The 16,974-nt window shown below is 53.5% G+C and overlaps 7 protein-coding genes and 1 non-coding gene across 8 annotated transcripts; 2 read left to right on the forward strand and 6 right to left on the reverse strand.

Moving 5' to 3' along the window:
• Window positions 1–90: 90 nt before the first annotated feature.
• Window positions 91–1,401, reverse strand: J4E93_010111 (uncharacterized protein; the record flags this gene model as incomplete). Its single annotated transcript, XM_049347997.1, has 2 exons — window positions 91–471; window positions 651–1,401. Coding segments are annotated over 2 exons (1,132 nt in total), but the record flags the coding sequence as incomplete, so codon positions are not given.
• Window positions 1,402–2,764: 1,363 nt separating this feature from the next.
• On the forward strand, window positions 2,765–4,210 carry MRS2 (magnesium ion transporter; the record flags this gene model as incomplete). Its single annotated transcript, XM_049347998.1, has 3 exons — window positions 2,765–2,962; window positions 3,015–3,643; window positions 3,694–4,210. 3 exons carry the CDS (start codon window positions 2,765–2,767, stop codon window positions 4,208–4,210), a joined length of 1,344 nt encoding a protein of 447 aa, XP_049194731.1.
• A 310-nt stretch (window positions 4,211–4,520) lies between these two features.
• On the reverse strand, window positions 4,521–5,017 carry J4E93_010113 (uncharacterized protein; the record flags this gene model as incomplete). Its single annotated transcript, XM_049347999.1, has 3 exons — window positions 4,521–4,633; window positions 4,690–4,851; window positions 4,909–5,017. The coding sequence occupies 3 exons, from the start codon at window positions 5,015–5,017 to the stop codon at window positions 4,521–4,523; spliced, it is 384 nt and encodes a 127-aa protein (XP_049194732.1).
• Window positions 5,018–5,271: 254 nt separating this feature from the next.
• J4E93_010114 (uncharacterized protein) lies at window positions 5,272–6,496 on the reverse strand (the record flags this gene model as incomplete). The annotated part of the gene is made up of 4 exons (XM_049348000.1): window positions 5,272–5,305; window positions 5,355–5,678; window positions 5,731–6,353; window positions 6,410–6,496. 4 exons carry the CDS (start codon window positions 6,494–6,496, stop codon window positions 5,272–5,274), a joined length of 1,068 nt encoding a protein of 355 aa, XP_049194733.1.
• A 1,526-nt stretch (window positions 6,497–8,022) lies between these two features.
• On the forward strand, window positions 8,023–8,648 carry J4E93_010115 (uncharacterized protein; the record flags this gene model as incomplete). The annotated part of the gene is made up of 2 exons (XM_049348001.1): window positions 8,023–8,028; window positions 8,097–8,648. The coding sequence occupies 2 exons, from the start codon at window positions 8,023–8,025 to the stop codon at window positions 8,646–8,648; spliced, it is 558 nt and encodes a 185-aa protein (XP_049194734.1).
• A 206-nt stretch (window positions 8,649–8,854) lies between these two features.
• Window positions 8,855–8,928, reverse strand: J4E93_010116. The gene has a single exon. It is a non-coding gene; the product is annotated as a tRNA-Lys (tRNA).
• A 416-nt stretch (window positions 8,929–9,344) lies between these two features.
• Window positions 9,345–11,334, reverse strand: J4E93_010117 (uncharacterized protein; the record flags this gene model as incomplete). Its single annotated transcript, XM_049348002.1, has 3 exons — window positions 9,345–10,733; window positions 10,783–10,862; window positions 10,911–11,334. The coding sequence occupies 3 exons, from the start codon at window positions 11,332–11,334 to the stop codon at window positions 9,345–9,347; spliced, it is 1,893 nt and encodes a 630-aa protein (XP_049194735.1).
• A 1,233-nt stretch (window positions 11,335–12,567) lies between these two features.
• Window positions 12,568–15,274, reverse strand: J4E93_010118 (uncharacterized protein; the record flags this gene model as incomplete). The annotated part of the gene is made up of 5 exons (XM_049348003.1): window positions 12,568–14,335; window positions 14,384–14,816; window positions 14,867–14,907; window positions 14,960–15,080; window positions 15,238–15,274. The coding sequence occupies 5 exons, from the start codon at window positions 15,272–15,274 to the stop codon at window positions 12,568–12,570; spliced, it is 2,400 nt and encodes a 799-aa protein (XP_049194736.1).
• Window positions 15,275–16,974: the final 1,700 nt, after the last annotated feature.

The following is a 16,974-nucleotide window of genomic DNA, read 5'->3' on the forward strand; positions in this document are numbered from 1 at the left end:
GGCTAAAGGATAGAAACGAATGGCATCAGATCAGATGTATTGCTTCTACCCATCATTAGTTGGAGGTAATAGTCAAAGGATAACACATACATACGGCCTTCCATCCGGCCCAAAGATCCTGATGGGCGTAGCGCTTGATGATCTCGCGAGCTTCCTTCAGAATGCCGTAGTCTCCTACGCAATTGAGTTTTGCGACCCGACAGCGGGGTGGTAGGAGACCGTCATAATCGATTCCTGTGTTATTCAAGTAGGTCCAGTATGCCAAGACACTGAGATGCATCGAAGACAAATTGTCTGGAATTGGATAAAGTTCTGCGGCGTCCAAGACTTTAGTCGTCAAGCCAAATTGGGTCAATGGACAAAGTTTCGATCCACACTTGCCGACATCCTTGGTGAAAGTGTTATGCAAGGCGGTTTTGCATGTCTGTAGGAGCTCTTGAAGTACGGCGGTACGGATTTGACCGGCTTGAGCTATATGAAGGATTAGCATCTATGAGATGGCAAAAGTAAGGCATTGTGCAAGGAAAAAAACGGAACAGACCTGCAGCCTACATCAAGATGAAAGCATGCAAAGTAGATGATCCAACGTCAACGTAAGCTCCAGGGTGTTCAATCCTTTTCCCTTGACTGATCTCGGCCTGTGTACTCACCTTGAATACGTGCGGGGAAGTCAGCTCGGACATGCACTAGCTTATCATTGTGTACCACGCAGTAACGCTTGTCTTTATCGACGGAGATCTCCATGGCCAGCTTATTGATCAGGTATTCGTAGTCAGCCGTGAGCCCGAACGCGGCCGTAATCATCGTAAAGTCTTGAAGATCGATGTCGGAAGGCCAAGACACGCCACCGTCTTTGTGTTGTTGGATCCAGTTCTTCAACTCGGCTGCAGCATGTAGGAGACGCTCGAGGTCGTACTTGTCGGACAAGATTGCAATCTGTACCAGCTCCTGCTGTGACAGCGTTGCAGGTAGCTCTTGAAGTTGCCAGTGAGCGATTCGGAGGACAATATGGAAGGCATAGGCTGAATCCTCAGGAAAGGCGATCTCGGACATGTCGCTCTCAGCCCAGTTGCCGCTCATCATGGCGTCCCAGGCTTTGCTAGCATGTCGAAAGACACCCTTGTTGACTTGATAGGCCTTTTGACCATCAACGTGCTCCGGAGACCCTACGATCAGGGTCAGATCGTACTGCCTGTCGATCGTAACGATTTCGAGGCCAGGATCGGTAATTTTTCTCTTGTTCTGGAGGTCAAGTGGGTCATCATGGAACTCGAGCGACTCTCCATTGTAACACCCACTACCGAATATGGAGTCGTCGTTTGCAGCTGCAAGAGTGGATTGAGCATCTGATGTATCTTGTAGGCTATCGCTAGGGCTGACAGCACTTGATGGTGTGGTCATGATGTAGATGGCCTGAAGACTCGTGATGGTTTTTGAGGGATGCTTTGTCGATACTGTATACTCGAAAGTATAGGGTAGAGTTGATGTTAGAGTCCTGGAACAGACCAAGTAGGCGGTAGGTATATATATTACCGGTCGGACGATCAGCTAGCAACAGCCGAAGCTGTCAGGCAGGTGAGAGAAGCTTGAACGATACCATTTTCCCCGAAGTCGTCTGTTCGCCACCGGATCTGAGGTAATAACTTCATGCATCGTGGAAGTACCTTTACCAACCCCTTCGCTGATTGTAAGGCGATGTATACCTAGTGACCTGGTATTGCGGTAGATTTTAATACCTAGAAGCTTGAGTCGTCACCCACGTATCCCATACCCTTCCTCCACCAATTCCAAACACTCATCTTCTGCATACTAACTCCGAAGTCTTTCACGCTCTCCACTTCTTCTAATTTCCCATACGCGACGTTGTCTCCCGCCTCTTTCCCTTCGACCTCCTTTCCGGCAGGCTTCTTTACGAGTTGGAAATCCTTGTAACGCAGTCTCTGGACACTTGCTACCCATTCCTTTACACCTGCTTCGGAGCCTTGGCAATACATGATGCCTGGACAGCCACCATACCGTAGTAGAGCGTAAATATGACAGTTGGATGCAGCAGCTTTCAGCTTGGCCACTTTCTTGCGAGAAGTTATGTGATGGGTTCTTATTAGCGCGTTATAGATCGGATGCGACATGCCATCGATAGGGGTATACCCAAAGCAGAAAACGGACGTTGTGTTCGCAATGTCATGGTTTGCGAACGACGCACGAGAATGAACGCGGCCGCACGTGACGTCACTAGCGCAAAATGATTTTCCAAGATCGCCGAACGCCAATGACGTGCGGGCGAGACGTGAGCGATATTCTCGAACAACTTTAACAACGACCGTATGGATCGCTGCCGTATACGGAACTCTACGTATGGAAAGTTATGAAGCCTACTTTGCTTCATAGAGTCGCCGCCCCATCACCGTCGGTTCTGAGCTTCCTGAGGGCCCAAGTCACCAATGCGTTCGACCGACCGCTGGCGCAATGCGCACGAGTAACCCAGCAACGACGCGGGTATGGGACGAATCCTGGGACGAGATGGGCTCCTGGAGATGTAACATGCAGGATAAAGACACAAAGTTGCAAGAGGAGAGAGGGCAGTAGGACATTCGCAACTTCGCAATGTCTCCCGGCCAGGAAGGTTTCACAATCAGTCATCGAGACTTCGCTTGCCGTTCCACAGGCTACGGCTCTTTCAATTCGAGACGTAGACCCTCAGGGCCACCGCAGTTTCTCTACGACACCTTCAAACAATGGGTGGAACATCTTCAATTCAGCAAAGATGCGAAAACTGGCCCAACTGCAAGCACCGCAGCCGCCACCAGAGGAAACTTCGTCAGGCACAACAGGGTTCGGCAGCAGCCTGGGGCGTATAATGCGACCTACGAACGAGCTCAAGATGCGGTGTACGGAACTTGACGAACACGGCAATGTCACCCTTGTTAGCGGAGAGTTCAAGAAGAGCGAGCTGATCGCTAAGGTACGCATTGAAACGGACCTGCCTAGAATGCATGACTGATAGTTGAGAGTAGTACGGTCTACTTCCTCGCGATCTGCGCAAAATCGATTCCTCGCTCCTCCCACATATTCTCGTCCGGCCGTCTGCGATCCTGATAAACCTCCTCAACCTTCGTGTCCTCCTCAAGCACAACCGCGTACTTGTCTTCGACGCCTACGGCACCACCGACTCAAAGTCGCAGTCTGTCTTTATGTACGACCTCGATCTCAAACTCCGCCAGAAAGAGTCCACAGTCAACGGCACCCTCGCCTACGAATTCCGAGCACTTGAAGCTGTCCTCATAAGCGTAACACTGAGTCTGGAGAAGGAGTTCGAAGGTGTCAGTGAGCCGGTGGTGAGAGTTCTCAGGGAGTTGGAAGAAGACATAGACAGGGACAAGCTGCGGTACCTGCTCATCTACAGTAAGAAGCTGGGTAGTTTCGAACAAAAGGCACGACTAGTCAGGAATGCGCTCGAAGAATTGCTGGAAGCGGACGATGATCTCAGCGCCATGTACTTGACTGAGAAGGCTGAGGGAAAGACGCGCGAAGACGACGATCACACGGAAGTTGAGATGCTCCTGGAATCTTACCACAAGGTCGCCGACGAAATCGTTCAAGCAGCTGAGAACTTGGTGTCGAGCATCAGGAACACCGAGGAGATGTATGTGGTCTATTCTTCTCGTACAGTCTCCTGTCACTAACTCTCCACAGCGTCAAAGCGATTCTCGACGCCAACCGCAACTCCCTCATGCTTCTCGACCTCAAATTTTCGATCCTTACCCTCGCGATCACAGCCGGAACCTTCGTCGCCGCTCTATACGGTATGAACTTGAAGAACTTCATCGAAGAGTCCGATCTTGGTTTCTTCGGTATAAGCGCCTGGTGTTCAGTCTTCGGCTTCTTTGTCGCTGTATACGGTCTGTCGAGGCTTCGAAAGGTACAACGGGTCAGCATGTATGGCCATGGACCTGGTGCGCTCGTTAGCAGGGAGCCAACCAGGCCGACTGTAGCTCCAGGCGGAGGATGGGGCCTTGGTGCGTGGGGTGGTGGCAGTAGAAACGGGGTCAGCCGAGGAGACATGGGCAGCACGATGCCGACCGGAGCACCGGATCTGGGAGGAATAACGAAGAGAGGTGACACACTAGCCAGTGTCATGGAAAGAGAAAGAGCGTTGGCGAGGAAGTTGGCTAAGGTCGAGCAGAGGGCTGACGATGCAACAAGACGTTGAGGTTGGCTTCATTAGCCCGTGTGGAAGGTTCTTGCATTTTCTCGATCTGGTTTTGATCTCTGCTCAGATATCCCTCCTTTTTCTTAGACGCTTTTTGTATGAGTAACGCACGGGTTTGGCTGCATAGCGATGGCGTTTGGGACTGATGATAAGACGAGCATTCTAAGACAGGATGCTCAAGTTGTATCATCAATGTATAGTAGTGTACGTGTCCATGCCCTGCTTGAGCCTATGCCATCCTCCAAGCAATCATAGTCGATTTGCATGCAGTCCTCACATCGTTTGTTTCGTGAAGCCCAGTTTTCTGCCCCTATGCGCCGATAGTCCTGTCCATATCCTTGTCTCCACCGTACCCTTGCTCTCTCCTCTGCTTCGCCGCATTCTCGTCATCGTCCTTCAACGCCTCAGTACCGCCGAATCCACCTGCTCATGATTAGCCTGCCATGCACAACTACAACATCTATTTGCCGTTGACGTACCTTCCGCGTTCGCTTGGCCCGTTGAGCTTGTTGTCTTACCACCCATACCGCCTTCTTGGATACTTTGTCCGTATCGAATCTTGTCTGCGGGGGTAATGCCTTGGGTGTTGGGCGCGCCGGGGTCGGAGGTCTTCTTGTTGACTGAGGTGCCTGTTGAGGGATCTGCGGAAGCCATTGGTTAGCAGTTGCACATTGACAGGGAGAGGGAGGAAGTCATACCACCTAGTTGACCGGCTTCCTTCGTGTGAGGCTCAACGAATGTGTGAACGCCTTCGTACTGGTTCTGGCGCTCGCCGCCGGGCTCGGTGTCCATGAGTTTGTCTGACATGTTTGCACGTATGGAACTGTTCTTCGTGGGTATGGAAAGATTTGTGTGCGGAGGACGTGTACAAGAATTTGGATTGTGTGAGGTGGTAGTGGTATTGAAGCTCAGAAACTCGAGGTATGGGGAAAGCTCCATGCTATGACGTAACCACCAAACGCCGAACGCGAGACGCGCTCTGCAGCGCCAGAACACCCTGGTATGATGACACATTATCTACTTTTCCTCCACGTCTGGACCGTATGTGTGTGAATGCACGACTATGATGAATCGAAATCGATGCCCATGGCGTAGCTGCGACAGTTGTTAGTGTAGGCCTGACTTTCTGGAGTCCAGTACATACCTCTCGTACAATCTCATGTACTTTGCGACGAAAGCCTCCAAATGGAAGATCTGCTTGGCGCCCATCTTACACCTGTGCTCGTAGAACGCTGCCCACTTGATGACCTCAGGCTTCAGCGCATCTTCCGTCATTGGTATGAGTTTCCAGGTAAGCGTTTTTATGATGGTCGTGGAGTCGATGCAATGCGATAGCAGATCGTAGAGTGACGCGCGGACTTGCAGAAGGCGTTGAGGAGATCGCTCCTCGACGATTTGGCGGGCGATTTGCTGGATGAGTGCTTCCCAGTCAGGCGGTGGAATGTGCGTCTGGTCTGTGATTTTCTCGCTGTTGACACGTTAGCATGAGATTGGGGGTGTAGAAGGAGATGAAGCCATACTTTTGAGCGTGCACTGCCTCGAACATCAACAGCGCTTTCCTCAGGTTTCGCCCGCTATCCTTCGCTATCCTCTGGTTCAGACTCTCGACATCCTTCCATCCCTCCTTCTTGCCCACTTTGCTCAACACACTACAGATCTCGGTCTCTGTAGGCGCTGAAACCCTCACAAGTAGCGTCCTACTCCTGATGGGCGCGATGATGTTGCTCGTAGAGTTGGCGAGCAGAATCAATCGCAAGTTGGGACTGTACTTCTCCATAGTACGTCTCAGCGCCGCCTGCGCATCTCTCGTCAGATGGTCTGCCTCATTGATCACTACGACCTTGAAGCGCTGCTTTGCGCCCAAGTCGACCTGTTGTGTCTGTGCAACTTCCTTGAGCAGGTCTTGGACGACCACTCTGTCGTAGTTTCCGACATCTGAAGGTGTGATTTCGAGGTGGTATACGGAAGCCACGATGTTGAATTCGAGTTTGCGGTTCGTGGTAGTCTGGAAGACGCGCGCGTCGATCTTGATCTTTTCGACACCGGGGCCGTAGAGCTCTTTCAGTGTGGCGACTATGCGCGTCTTCTTTCCTGCGCCGGAAGGACCGTATACGAGCAGATGTGGGAAGTCGCCGCTTTGTGCCTACACAATGTTGCGTTAGTTGCCGCAATCGATGGGGCATTTAAAGGTTTCCTTACAAGAGCTCGGAGACGATCTGAAAGCTCGGGATGGTAACTGAGCGCCTCAAGATTGCGCGGTCTATGCTTGTCTACTAGGAGCGCCATTGTTTGGGTACGTCGTGGTGTTGTTCGTGAATTTGCGGCTATCGGTGGATGGTGAGTTGGACGCGTCCGGCCGACGCGTAAAGTGGTGGGCTAGCTTGGCAGCCCACACGTCGACGCCTGATCGCGCTCTTCATCACATTCCATCCTAAAGCAAAGATCTGATTGTTTCCAGTACAGCGATTGCGCTTCAACAAATGGATCTATCATTTAGCATTCTACTCAGTGAAGGAAAAACCCGTCCATCGATCGAGCCATAAACCCGTTACCAACACATGTGTCTCCTCGGAATCCAAATAGACTAACTACTTCAGCTGACGAAGATTCTTCCAATATCACCCTCCGTTACTCAGTCCATGTCCTCATTCTCTCTGGTTAGACCAACAATGGTCGACGGGACCACCATCACACGCCCATTCGGTGACCGCCCAACCTCTTTGTCGACGTACTGGAGACATCCAGAGTGTACCGGGGCGCAGATGCTGACTGAAGCAGTCGCGGGTTCCCTATCCATGGGACCAGGATCGTTGCGCAAGCCCTCACGAGTGTCGCCGACCCACATCATACCGATAGTGCAGCTGTTATCCAGAGTCACCTGCCTGAGATCTGTGGGTGAAGCAGCAACGTCAGAGCCTGATGTTGGTCATTGTGTCCTGGGGTTGCTTACCATGAAAGTCAAATCCGTTGGATATGCGTGTTCGCGATGAACGATTCTTGTTTTTGACTCTGGTTATCGAGGCGTTGAGGTGAAAGTATGGGATGTACAGAGCGAGTGCCGCGATTATGATGAGAAGCCAAAACTCGGTTCGACCCATGGTAGAGGCTTGATGTTGGTATAGATGGCTGTCATGTCGTGCATGTGGAAGAAAGGGGAGTAGGTGTCGATGTTTAGAAATAGTACGATCCGGGTTAACCTAGTCAGAAAGTGAAGGTGAAAGAGCCAGGCCGATCACGTATTGGGGCAAACAAACATTGCACGGAAACGCGAATATCACCAGTAAGTAGGTGCAGGATCATAACCCGAAGATTCGCCTGTATCAACTCAACGTTCTCAACCTGCTAGGTCTTCTCTACTCATGGGTACCGACCTCTTGCGTTAAGTGAGACGTCTCAGGAGCCAGATACTTGCCTTCTAGAACCAGGCGAGGGTACTGGAAAAGCCGCGTTCAGCTGAAATAAGCGGTGAAACAGTCGGAGCACAAGTACCTGTCGCTAGCACAGAGTTCCATCACGCAGCGGAATCACCTGGATCATACATATGGTATATTATCATATTCTTCCTCCCTCACAATGGATCAAAACACATTCCAGTCACTTCAACGCAACTGCGCGCTTTCAACTGCAGGGTCTCAGGTGCTACTCAGAAAGATATCCACCAAGACGACGACAAACTTCCCGTCGACTTCAACTTTCCAACTTCGAAACCGCCATGGCAGCATTCCATGGACCTTCTACCACGCCATCAAGCGAGCTGAACTCCTCAGAGTCCGGTAAGCTGATGAGAAGAACATCAAGCGAGTCAAACGACTATGATAGTGAGTCTTCCGGCACAGAGCAATCGTTTCGTACTGCATACGCCGATATGCCTCCAAAGCCTAGGCAGACTCGTTTCATCGAGCGCTTCGAAAGCGTAAAGCAGCTGACGGAGAGTAACCTCGCTGTGTTACAGGCTGGGTATACGGGCGCACCACCACAGCCTACCTCACCTTTAGACGGCGAGCTGCACCTCAGACCATCTCCACGCGCAACGGCATTCCTCATCAAACGCAAGCCGCTCCCAGATACAGCGCAAAAGGCACTCATAGAGATAATAGATGGGGTGGGTGCAGAGTCACTTACAAGAAGCGCAGACGAAGCTTCCAATCAAAATAACACACTTGGACATCCAAGTCACGGCCGCAGACCATCTTTCCACCGAACGAATACCGTGTTCACGGATTTCTTGCCGTACGACCAGGTGCGAACTTGGCAACAGGTTGATAACGAGGAATATCAGGACCGACGTAGGCATTCTCTCTCAGCTATTGCGCTGGACAGAATGAAAAAGCTCAACCTAGACCGCGATGCACTGTTGGATCAGAGCAAGAACGCTGCGAATCAGTTGAAGAAGGTGATTAAACAGCACATACTTGACAAGGAGAAGTCAATTTTATAGATCTTTAACGAACAACAAGTTGTTGCGCGACGCATATCAGGTTGGGGGTTGTAGAAGTTGTGCTTGATAGTAAAAAAAATATTTCTACGACTGATGTACCTACCGTCTGCAAACCTAGCATTCCATACAAACTTCATGAGCAAAAAGACTGTTTCGTTCCGATACTTTGTGAGCATTACCGTAGCGTGCATGAGCAAAAAGAACATCGCCCGACCAGGGACTCGAACCCTGAGCCTTGAGATTAAAAGTCTCACGCGCTAACCAATTGTGCCAGCCGGGCTATGATTTGTTGATGAGCAAATTCCACGTAAGATAATACTAGTACTCAACGCAACTACGGCACATCTGCGAAGTCGAAGTTTGCCAAAGGAAGTTTGACACAAAGAATGTTAACCGGTTCCACGGGGTCACGCTGCGAACGATTTACCTAATGGTTGGTAGCAGTGGTGGGGTGGGTCCACGCATTATGCGTCATCGATTTGCTCCATCAAAGGAACCATACAGGCAACATGAACAAAGAATGTAGTTATTCGCATGCCTCACAGCTAAAGCGTCGAGCGAAACCCAGAGAACAAGTTTATATGTTGTTAGATGTAATTACACATCTCCCAGATCCATTTACAGAAGAAGGCACTTTTGTGCTATATATCCAACATGCTTAAGTCGTCATATCATGGATGCCCCAGGCAACAACACTTACTGTGGGGCGTTGACCTTTCCAGCAACAAGCGCAATGAGCGCAGCACCAACACCGGATCCATCCTTCGCGATACCGATCCTGACTCTCTTCTCGCCCTTTGCACCGATTTCGGGCACCGCACGTAGCGCCTCACGGATGTACTTCTCAAAGTTGGGGTAAAATTCAACGAGCGAGCCATCGACACCGACATCGATCTCGTCGCCTTCAGTGGCTTCGACATCCCCACGTGCAGGCTCAATGCCTGACTTTTGCTCTGTGGTAGCTGATCCCGAGGACTTGTCCAGACGACCTGTGTTGATGACAATACCGGCGATGGCGACGGCAGCAAGACGCGCCGCGCGGCGACCGATTGCCCCAGCGATTTCGCGGACTGCTTCTGCGTCCTCTTTGCTGGCGGCGGAGATTTTATACTTATCAAGTTCCTGTCGGAGCATCTGGTTGCCAGGCTTGTCATCGCCAGCGCACACGCTGAGCAAGCTAGTGTCGAGACCCCACTGCTTCCATATCGGGCTATCGTCGTGAATTTGAGTGGTGCTGTGGACATCGTTTGAAGACGAGTTGTCGTCAGTGAAAAGCGGAACATTGGGGTCCTTGATGAGCCTGAGCAGGGCAAGACGTAGAAGCTCTCCCAAGAACATGCCCGACACGCGCTTTTCGAACATTTGGATTCCAGGGTTCACAGAGTCCTTGTCAAGCTGAACGTCGTAGGGGCTGTTGGGCAGAGTGCGGAGAGAGTTGTCAAACGAGCCCCACTCAGTGTTGACAATCATCTCCCCGGTTGACTTGTCGTATGCGCCATCGCTGGTGTCCTTTGACATCTTCTTGACCTTGTCCAGCTTCTCAACGTAGGCTCCGTTGGTACCAGTTCCAAAGATGGCACCCAGTAATGTGCCAGTTTTTCCGGGCGAAGTGTATGAGCGCGCCATGAGAGTTCCGACAGTGTCGTTCACCAACGCAGCCACCTTGACAGGGAGGTGGAGCTCGTCAATCTCCTGCTGCAGCAGAGCGCATACATCCTTGCCAACCGCATCTTGAATGTCGAAGCCCTTTGTCCAGCGCATCAGCATACCCTTGTTGATTCCGATCTGGTGTACAGGGAATGAGAAGGTGAAGCCCAGGTTGAATATCTCCTCATCTTCTGGCTCGCCTGCCTTTCCGTCTCTGCGCCTGAGTGTTCCAGCGTAGTGTTCTTCGTGGTGCAGTTTGAGGAAGGCTTCGATCTGTTTCGCGAGGAAGGAGAAAAGCTCTTTCGATGTCTTCGCGACCATCAGCTCGCGGGGGATGGCTACCTTGCTCTGGGTGAGGGAGAAGGTGGTGTTGCCGCGGAGCTCGATAGAGCAGACGCGGAAGTTGGTCCCGCCGAGATCGACGGCCATGTAGAGGCCCTGTACAGCATTAGATGACGGTGAAGACCGGCGCATATAGGACCCATACCTTTTCCGTGCCATTGGGGACGGCAGTGACGTATGTCGGGATCTGGCTCATCTCAGTGCCTTCCTTCTCTAGACCCTCGTCTGCGCGTCGTCAGTGACCAGTTGCCCACTCCATATTCTCGTGCGTACCCATCTCCCGAATAAACTCCTTGACGGCCTTGTTGACGGCATTGTCGTCGAAGTCGAACTCCGCGGCGACGCGCTTCGCCTGGTCTGCGAGTGTCATGCTGCGCTTGTATTGGGTGTTGAAGGTACCGACAAACTCGACCTGCTGCTCAGGCTTCGGGCAAGTACTCGGTTCCTGGAGGACGATTGGATTCCGGAGGGTGAAGGAGGGAACTTGTTTGTTGATAACAGTGCGTAAGACGGCGTTGGAGAAGTGGGGTGCGAAGAAACCGGTACCCAGCGCTAGCAGCAGAACAAGGACGGTGACTACCGTGTGGGTCGCGAAGGGACTTCTTGTAGGTCTTGGGCGATCGGGTCGCGCGCTCTGTGTCGGGCTCTGAAGCGGGCGCGTGGCTTTATTGGGGCGTGACAGCGAGCTGATGCTCATTCTGCCCCGCGTTGTCCAGCTATGACGGAGAACGAGGGGTAGGCAAGCTTGGGCGTGCAATTACCATGCATGAACACCATCACTTGCATGCCAACGCGTTGGGATACGAGTCAAATTCACTCCCGGGACGTGCAATTGGTTTAAAGGCGGGACGAGAGCATTGCCTCTCTGTCGGAAGCTCTTTGCACGGCACGCTGCGCTAGTGAAAGTAACGAGCGACCTAGCCGTCGGCATCGTGAAGTGAGGAGCTTGAGCACGTGCACAATTTCCCGTGATTTACGTAGGCGGCTGATTCCGGAATTACGGCACTACGCAGTCTCCGCACAATCACAGAGCCCAGAACTTGGCAACAGCTTGATATCCTCTGTTAATCTCTTGCCTCCCCTGACAAGAAATCAGCTCGGGCAGGACATCTCGCCAGTCACGAACAGAACATGGGGGAACATAGTCAGGAGAAAGGAACGTCTTGCTTGCTTTTGTGCTCGTCGGCCTACATATGCTCAACTACGAAAATGCTTCTCCATCCAGCCTTCAAAATGGTACGCGCTACGGCTTGTGTAGCTATGATAGATATACACAGCACTTGGGAATAGGATAAGCCCATGGGGGCAAACAAAGGAAAAAATGAATGACAAGGTACAAGCAAGCAAAATCCATATGCATGTATCAAACTCCGTAGTATAGCAAACAAGTGGTAAAGGGAAATAACCCAACCTCCACTGAGCATAAAACCCATGCAAACAAGGAAAACATGATTAGCGGGCTGCCACAGTCTGTGTGTGAAGGAGAAAAAGGGAGGCTGTTGCCGCCGCCGTAAGAGCGTTCTACAAGTATGTACGATATAGACAAAAGAGAAAACCCGAAAGCAAAGGCTTCAGTCGTGCGAGGCCGGTTTGTGTACGTCAAATGTGTCCCTTGCCGGCCCAATTCTATTCGTCATTAGGACATCCACCATCTGGACGAGCCTCTGGCTGTCCATGAAGCCTCCCGGACCGCCATGGAGAGTCTTGTCGGCCGGATGGTGATGCTTCGGTGCGTATACGTGTTTGTGGAAAAAGGTGTCGAAAGAGACGTCTAGACTGCTTCGCTAGCTGTCTTAGACGAGAAAGGATGTGTGTCGAGTGAGGACCAGTAGATGATTTCGCCAATGTCGTCGAGGTTGAAACAGTGTCCATGCCAGATGCCAACATTCAAAACGGATGGCCGCCAAATCTAAGTCGAACATTATCCCAATTACCGAACGCCAACCGGGGGACGGGGTCCAAGGCTGCTTTGGCTGCTGTGCGCAGAGTTTTCCGTGGAATCTACTGCTTTTGCGCTAGCGGAACTATTTGATGCGCTTCCAGTCAGACTGCGAACTTGGGGACGAGACTTGGGCGGGTAGAGATTGCTCACCCCAGCGTGTTGTTCAACTTGTTGTGGTGCCACCTCGTTTCCAGGGTTTCGTGGCATGGGCTGCCTCATGCCAGGAGGCGATGGACGCCCGTTAGGAATCATTCCATTTGGGGGCATGCCGTTAGGAGCCATGCCATTGGGAGCCATGCCGTTTGGTGGCATGCCGTTGAAGCCGTTTGGCGGCGAGGGTCGGCCCATGGGTCGCGGGCCCGGACTGAGCGGGTTGCCAGGTGACTGGCTCATGCGACGGGCGTTTGGTGCAGGGTAAGCACCGTAGCCTGCGCCCCCTGAAAGCTCATCTAGACGAGCCGATGTCAGTGAGTTGGTTCTGGATTGCGCGCCCATAGCACCGCGATCGACGTGTCCGTAGCGGTCGGAGGAGTAGCCCATGAGGGGATTGTTCATGATAGAGTCGTGGAGACCAGGAACATCTGCCATCAACCGAGCACTACTCCGATTCTTGTTCATCCCCGGACGTCCAAATGGGCCCCTGCCGCCCCGGTTTGGTCCAGGCGCGAAGCCTGCGCCCTCAGGGTTTTGACGAATCTGCTTGGCGCTGGGTGCTGAGCGGTTGCGACGCGACGTGACGCTCATCATGTCGAAGTTGTCGGGGTCGATGATTGGGCCTCCACGACCGCCCATGGGATCGAAGAAGTCATCGCCATCGTCATCATCGTCATCAAATCCGCCCATTGATGGGGGTGGCGGAGGACGTCCCCGACCACGACCCATCGGACCCATCGGAGGACCCATCGGAGGTCCCATAGGGCCGGGACCCATTGGACCGCCACGTCCGCCTCGCATGTTCATCTCCTGCTCTCTGATCTGGAGTTCTCTCTGCCTAAGCATCAGTTCTCTCTCGCGAAGTGCCAGGTTGTTGGAAGAGCCTCCGGCGCTCTCATAGGGACCGCCATTGACAGCACCGTCTGGAACCATGTCGTCGTAGAGCATGAGGTGGGAAAACTCCTCAAGGTTGCCGGGGTCCTCGAAGGAGGGACGCCTGTTGGGACCTCCGTTCATCCTAGGGGGGTAACCGTTGGGGCCCGGGGGCGGACCACGACGCATCATTGGAGGACCTCCGTTGATTGACGGAGCACGGCTTCCCGGGCGAGGGCCGCCCTTCATACCGTTACCGTTCATCATGGGCCCTTGGGGAGGGGGCCCACGAGGCATCGGCGCCGAAGATTGTCTGGGAGGGGGTTGCATGCCATTTTGAGGAGATTGTGTGGCGGGAACTGGAGCAGCTGGGCGTGTTCGATTGACGATGTTGAGGTGATGGAGTGTGGCATACAACGTCTCGATCCGAGGCACGGCGACACCAGTTTCTTGTGCAATCTTGAGAGGGGACCCGAGATACGTCTCGATTTCCATCGGGCGCTTGGCCTCAAAGTCCATCCACATGGTGCTGTTGTTGTCCTTTGGACGGGTCATCTCTTGAAGCGTTGTCTCGCGGAAATCGTCGGGGAATGTGCAGTTGGAAGCATTTGCAAGCGCGATCATCTCATCGAGCACTCCGGTGATGAGAGCACGCACGCCGACCTTGTCCATGAGTTCAGCGTGGTTGGGTGTCTCGAATACGACACTGGCAGGGTGGAAAGCGATTGGACTGTGGAACGTTAGTTGATGATGTGCGACCATGGCACAAATGACATACCCTATCATTCGCTCGAACTGCTGCTGTCGTATGTTGGACGAGACCTTGCAGTCGACCTGTCCGGAACTCAATGTCATGGCCAGGGCTTCGGCCATGTCTGACTGGATCTGCGCAGGAATGTTGGCATTTTTGTTGGCAGGACCAACCCAGATGTCGGTCGCGCCTTTGTGCTCGAATTCGCTAGCTCCGAGCTGCGAAATTTCTGCTCCCGATACCAATGAAAGCACGACGTTTGTGGGAAAACGCTGCTCGAGATAGGATTCAACGCCAAGGCTGTGTGTAGTGTTCATAAGGATGCACGTATGCTGAGGAGAGACGACCGACTCGATGATGTTGGCGATATCGTATACATCGGGTAGGGCTTTTACGCAAAGGAGGACGTAATCAAAAGGCTGCTTGGAAGAATGGGCGGCATCTTCGGGTGTGCGGACGACTGAGGGTGTTAGCTGTACGTCAAGGATAACCGTGAGCTCGTTGCCTTACCAGCATGGGGCTTGAATCGCTCGTTGCCGTACAGGGCGGATCTATGGCCGGTTAGTGAGTGGCCGGAGCAGGTGCGGTGGCGGGAGGGCCTACTTGAATGATATGCCGTACTGGGCAACGCTCTCGTATCCCGACTTCCATACGAGGGTGACGTCGCAGGCATTGGTTGCTTGCAGTCGCCATGATAAGAAGGCCGAGACGGCATTACCGCCCACTGGAGAGAGTCAGCAGTTGTTCGGGCGCTGTGATGACGCGGCCCAACGCCCACGATGCAAGAGCAGGCATGGGCGGCGTATATGGTACAAGCAGAGCGTGTGCGAGGGCAGCGGAGCCGTCGGCTGCCGTGCGACGCTCGCGGGGAGATGACGCACCTGACAGAATGCGTAATCGGGGGACTGCTGGAGCCATGTTGGGAGCGCCTTAGGGTGGGCCGCGAGGTGACAGGCGACAGCGGCGGTGTGGTGAGGGTGAGGAGAGCCAAAAAGTTGGCGTTGGGAGCGCGCTTCGATGTAGCGCAATTGGCGGGCAACAACGGACAGCGGCAGGTGAATTATCGATTAAGATAGTAGCGGAAACGAGTGTGCGGCGGCCTGGGAGATGAATCACTGGGGCGACTCGTAGCAGAACATTAAGAGAGAGGCGCGGGTGAGGAGGCAGGACGGGACAAGACCAGACGGACTGGGTCGTGACGGGCGCAGACGGCGGAGGGTCAGGAAGCTACCACGACTGCTGGCGTCGGGTCAGCGTGAGAAGGAGCGCACGGCGGGACGCGGGTTCCACGGCAGAGTCTCTACAAAGCGAGCGGACGCAGGCAGCAAAGATGCAGTGCAGGGCAGAGGACAGAGGATGGGTGAGGATGCTGGGTGTCGAGGCAGCGGTAGCGGTAGCGGTAGCAGACAAGCAAGCAAGTGCAAGCAAGGTTGATGCGCTGCCACGCAGACTGGCTTGATATCCCGCTGACTGCCTGCTGGTGCCCACTAGAATGCTTTGGGCACAGGCCCTGCACTTATCGCTGTCGACGCCAAATCCATCGCTGATTTATTATGGGCGGGGCCGTGCCCGTCGTCATTGTTTTTTTGCTTCATAAAAAGGCATATGCGCGGCGTGGCGTGCACATTGCGCTCACGGTGCTCATGATTGCGACAGCGCGAACGCAGATCACGGATAGGTTGCCATTGCCTCTGCGACGCGCTGCAAACTGAGTGTTTTGTTAAGCGTCTTGCTGAGAAAACGCTGGAAACACGCTGGAAACAAATCCACCTCGCAAGCCCTGGCTGCTGGATGCGTGCGCGGCATCATCCCGGCGAGCCATGGAGATCCGCTTCGCCCACATGCACTCGACGATCTGAAGCCTTCGCCTATCACGAAAACCTGCTGCACCTCGCGCTTGGTGTCGAGCGCGCCGGCCATGGCTAGCTTTATGTCGCCCTTCATACACGGCGCTGGCACGCTGCCTCAACCACCTGCGCGCGTCTGGTTCACAACTCACCACCGTCAGCGCCAGCCCGCAACCGTGCTAGGCCCAATCAAACTCGCGTGCTAGTCGTCACTGCAGCTCCGCGCGTCTGACGTCGACGTTCGCTACGTCTGGGCCAAGACCAGACCGTCCCAACGCCTATTCCACCGTCGAACTGGGGGCCGTGCGACCGCTGTCAATTCCCATCCTTGGTCCATCTCTCAACGGGCAGCCTGAAAATCCTCTAAAAGGGGCTGCCACTGTCCGAGATACAGCCCCGCCCAGATAGGGCTATGGCTAATTTCCACCTGGGCCGTTTGCACTGCTCGGAGCTTCATTACGCCCGCTGCTGCTCCGTCGAGTTTAGTCCTCGCGCAGCCTTACTCAGTGGAATAACCAGTGGGCCTAGCTGTACCTTGGACTCGGTCTTTTCACCACCACCTCACCGCGAGCGGCAGTGCCGCCCGGAGCCACTACCGTACCATTTCCTGCGACTAAACCCACCGACTGGAAATGCACGGCTCGACTTGCTTCCCGCACCCGAGCCGCGTTGCGAGCTTACAAAATCAGACCAGAACTGGAGCGCCCAACATAGCCCCGGGTACATGTGCCAGCAGCCAACACAACAGCAGCAATACACAGCGCTCGCCGT

The sequence above is a fragment of the Alternaria ventricosa genome (assembly GCF_023758065.1).
Source record: "Alternaria ventricosa strain BMP 2768 chromosome Unknown scaffold_27, whole genome shotgun sequence".
Taxonomy (NCBI): Eukaryota; Fungi; Ascomycota; class Dothideomycetes; order Pleosporales; family Pleosporaceae; genus Alternaria; species Alternaria ventricosa.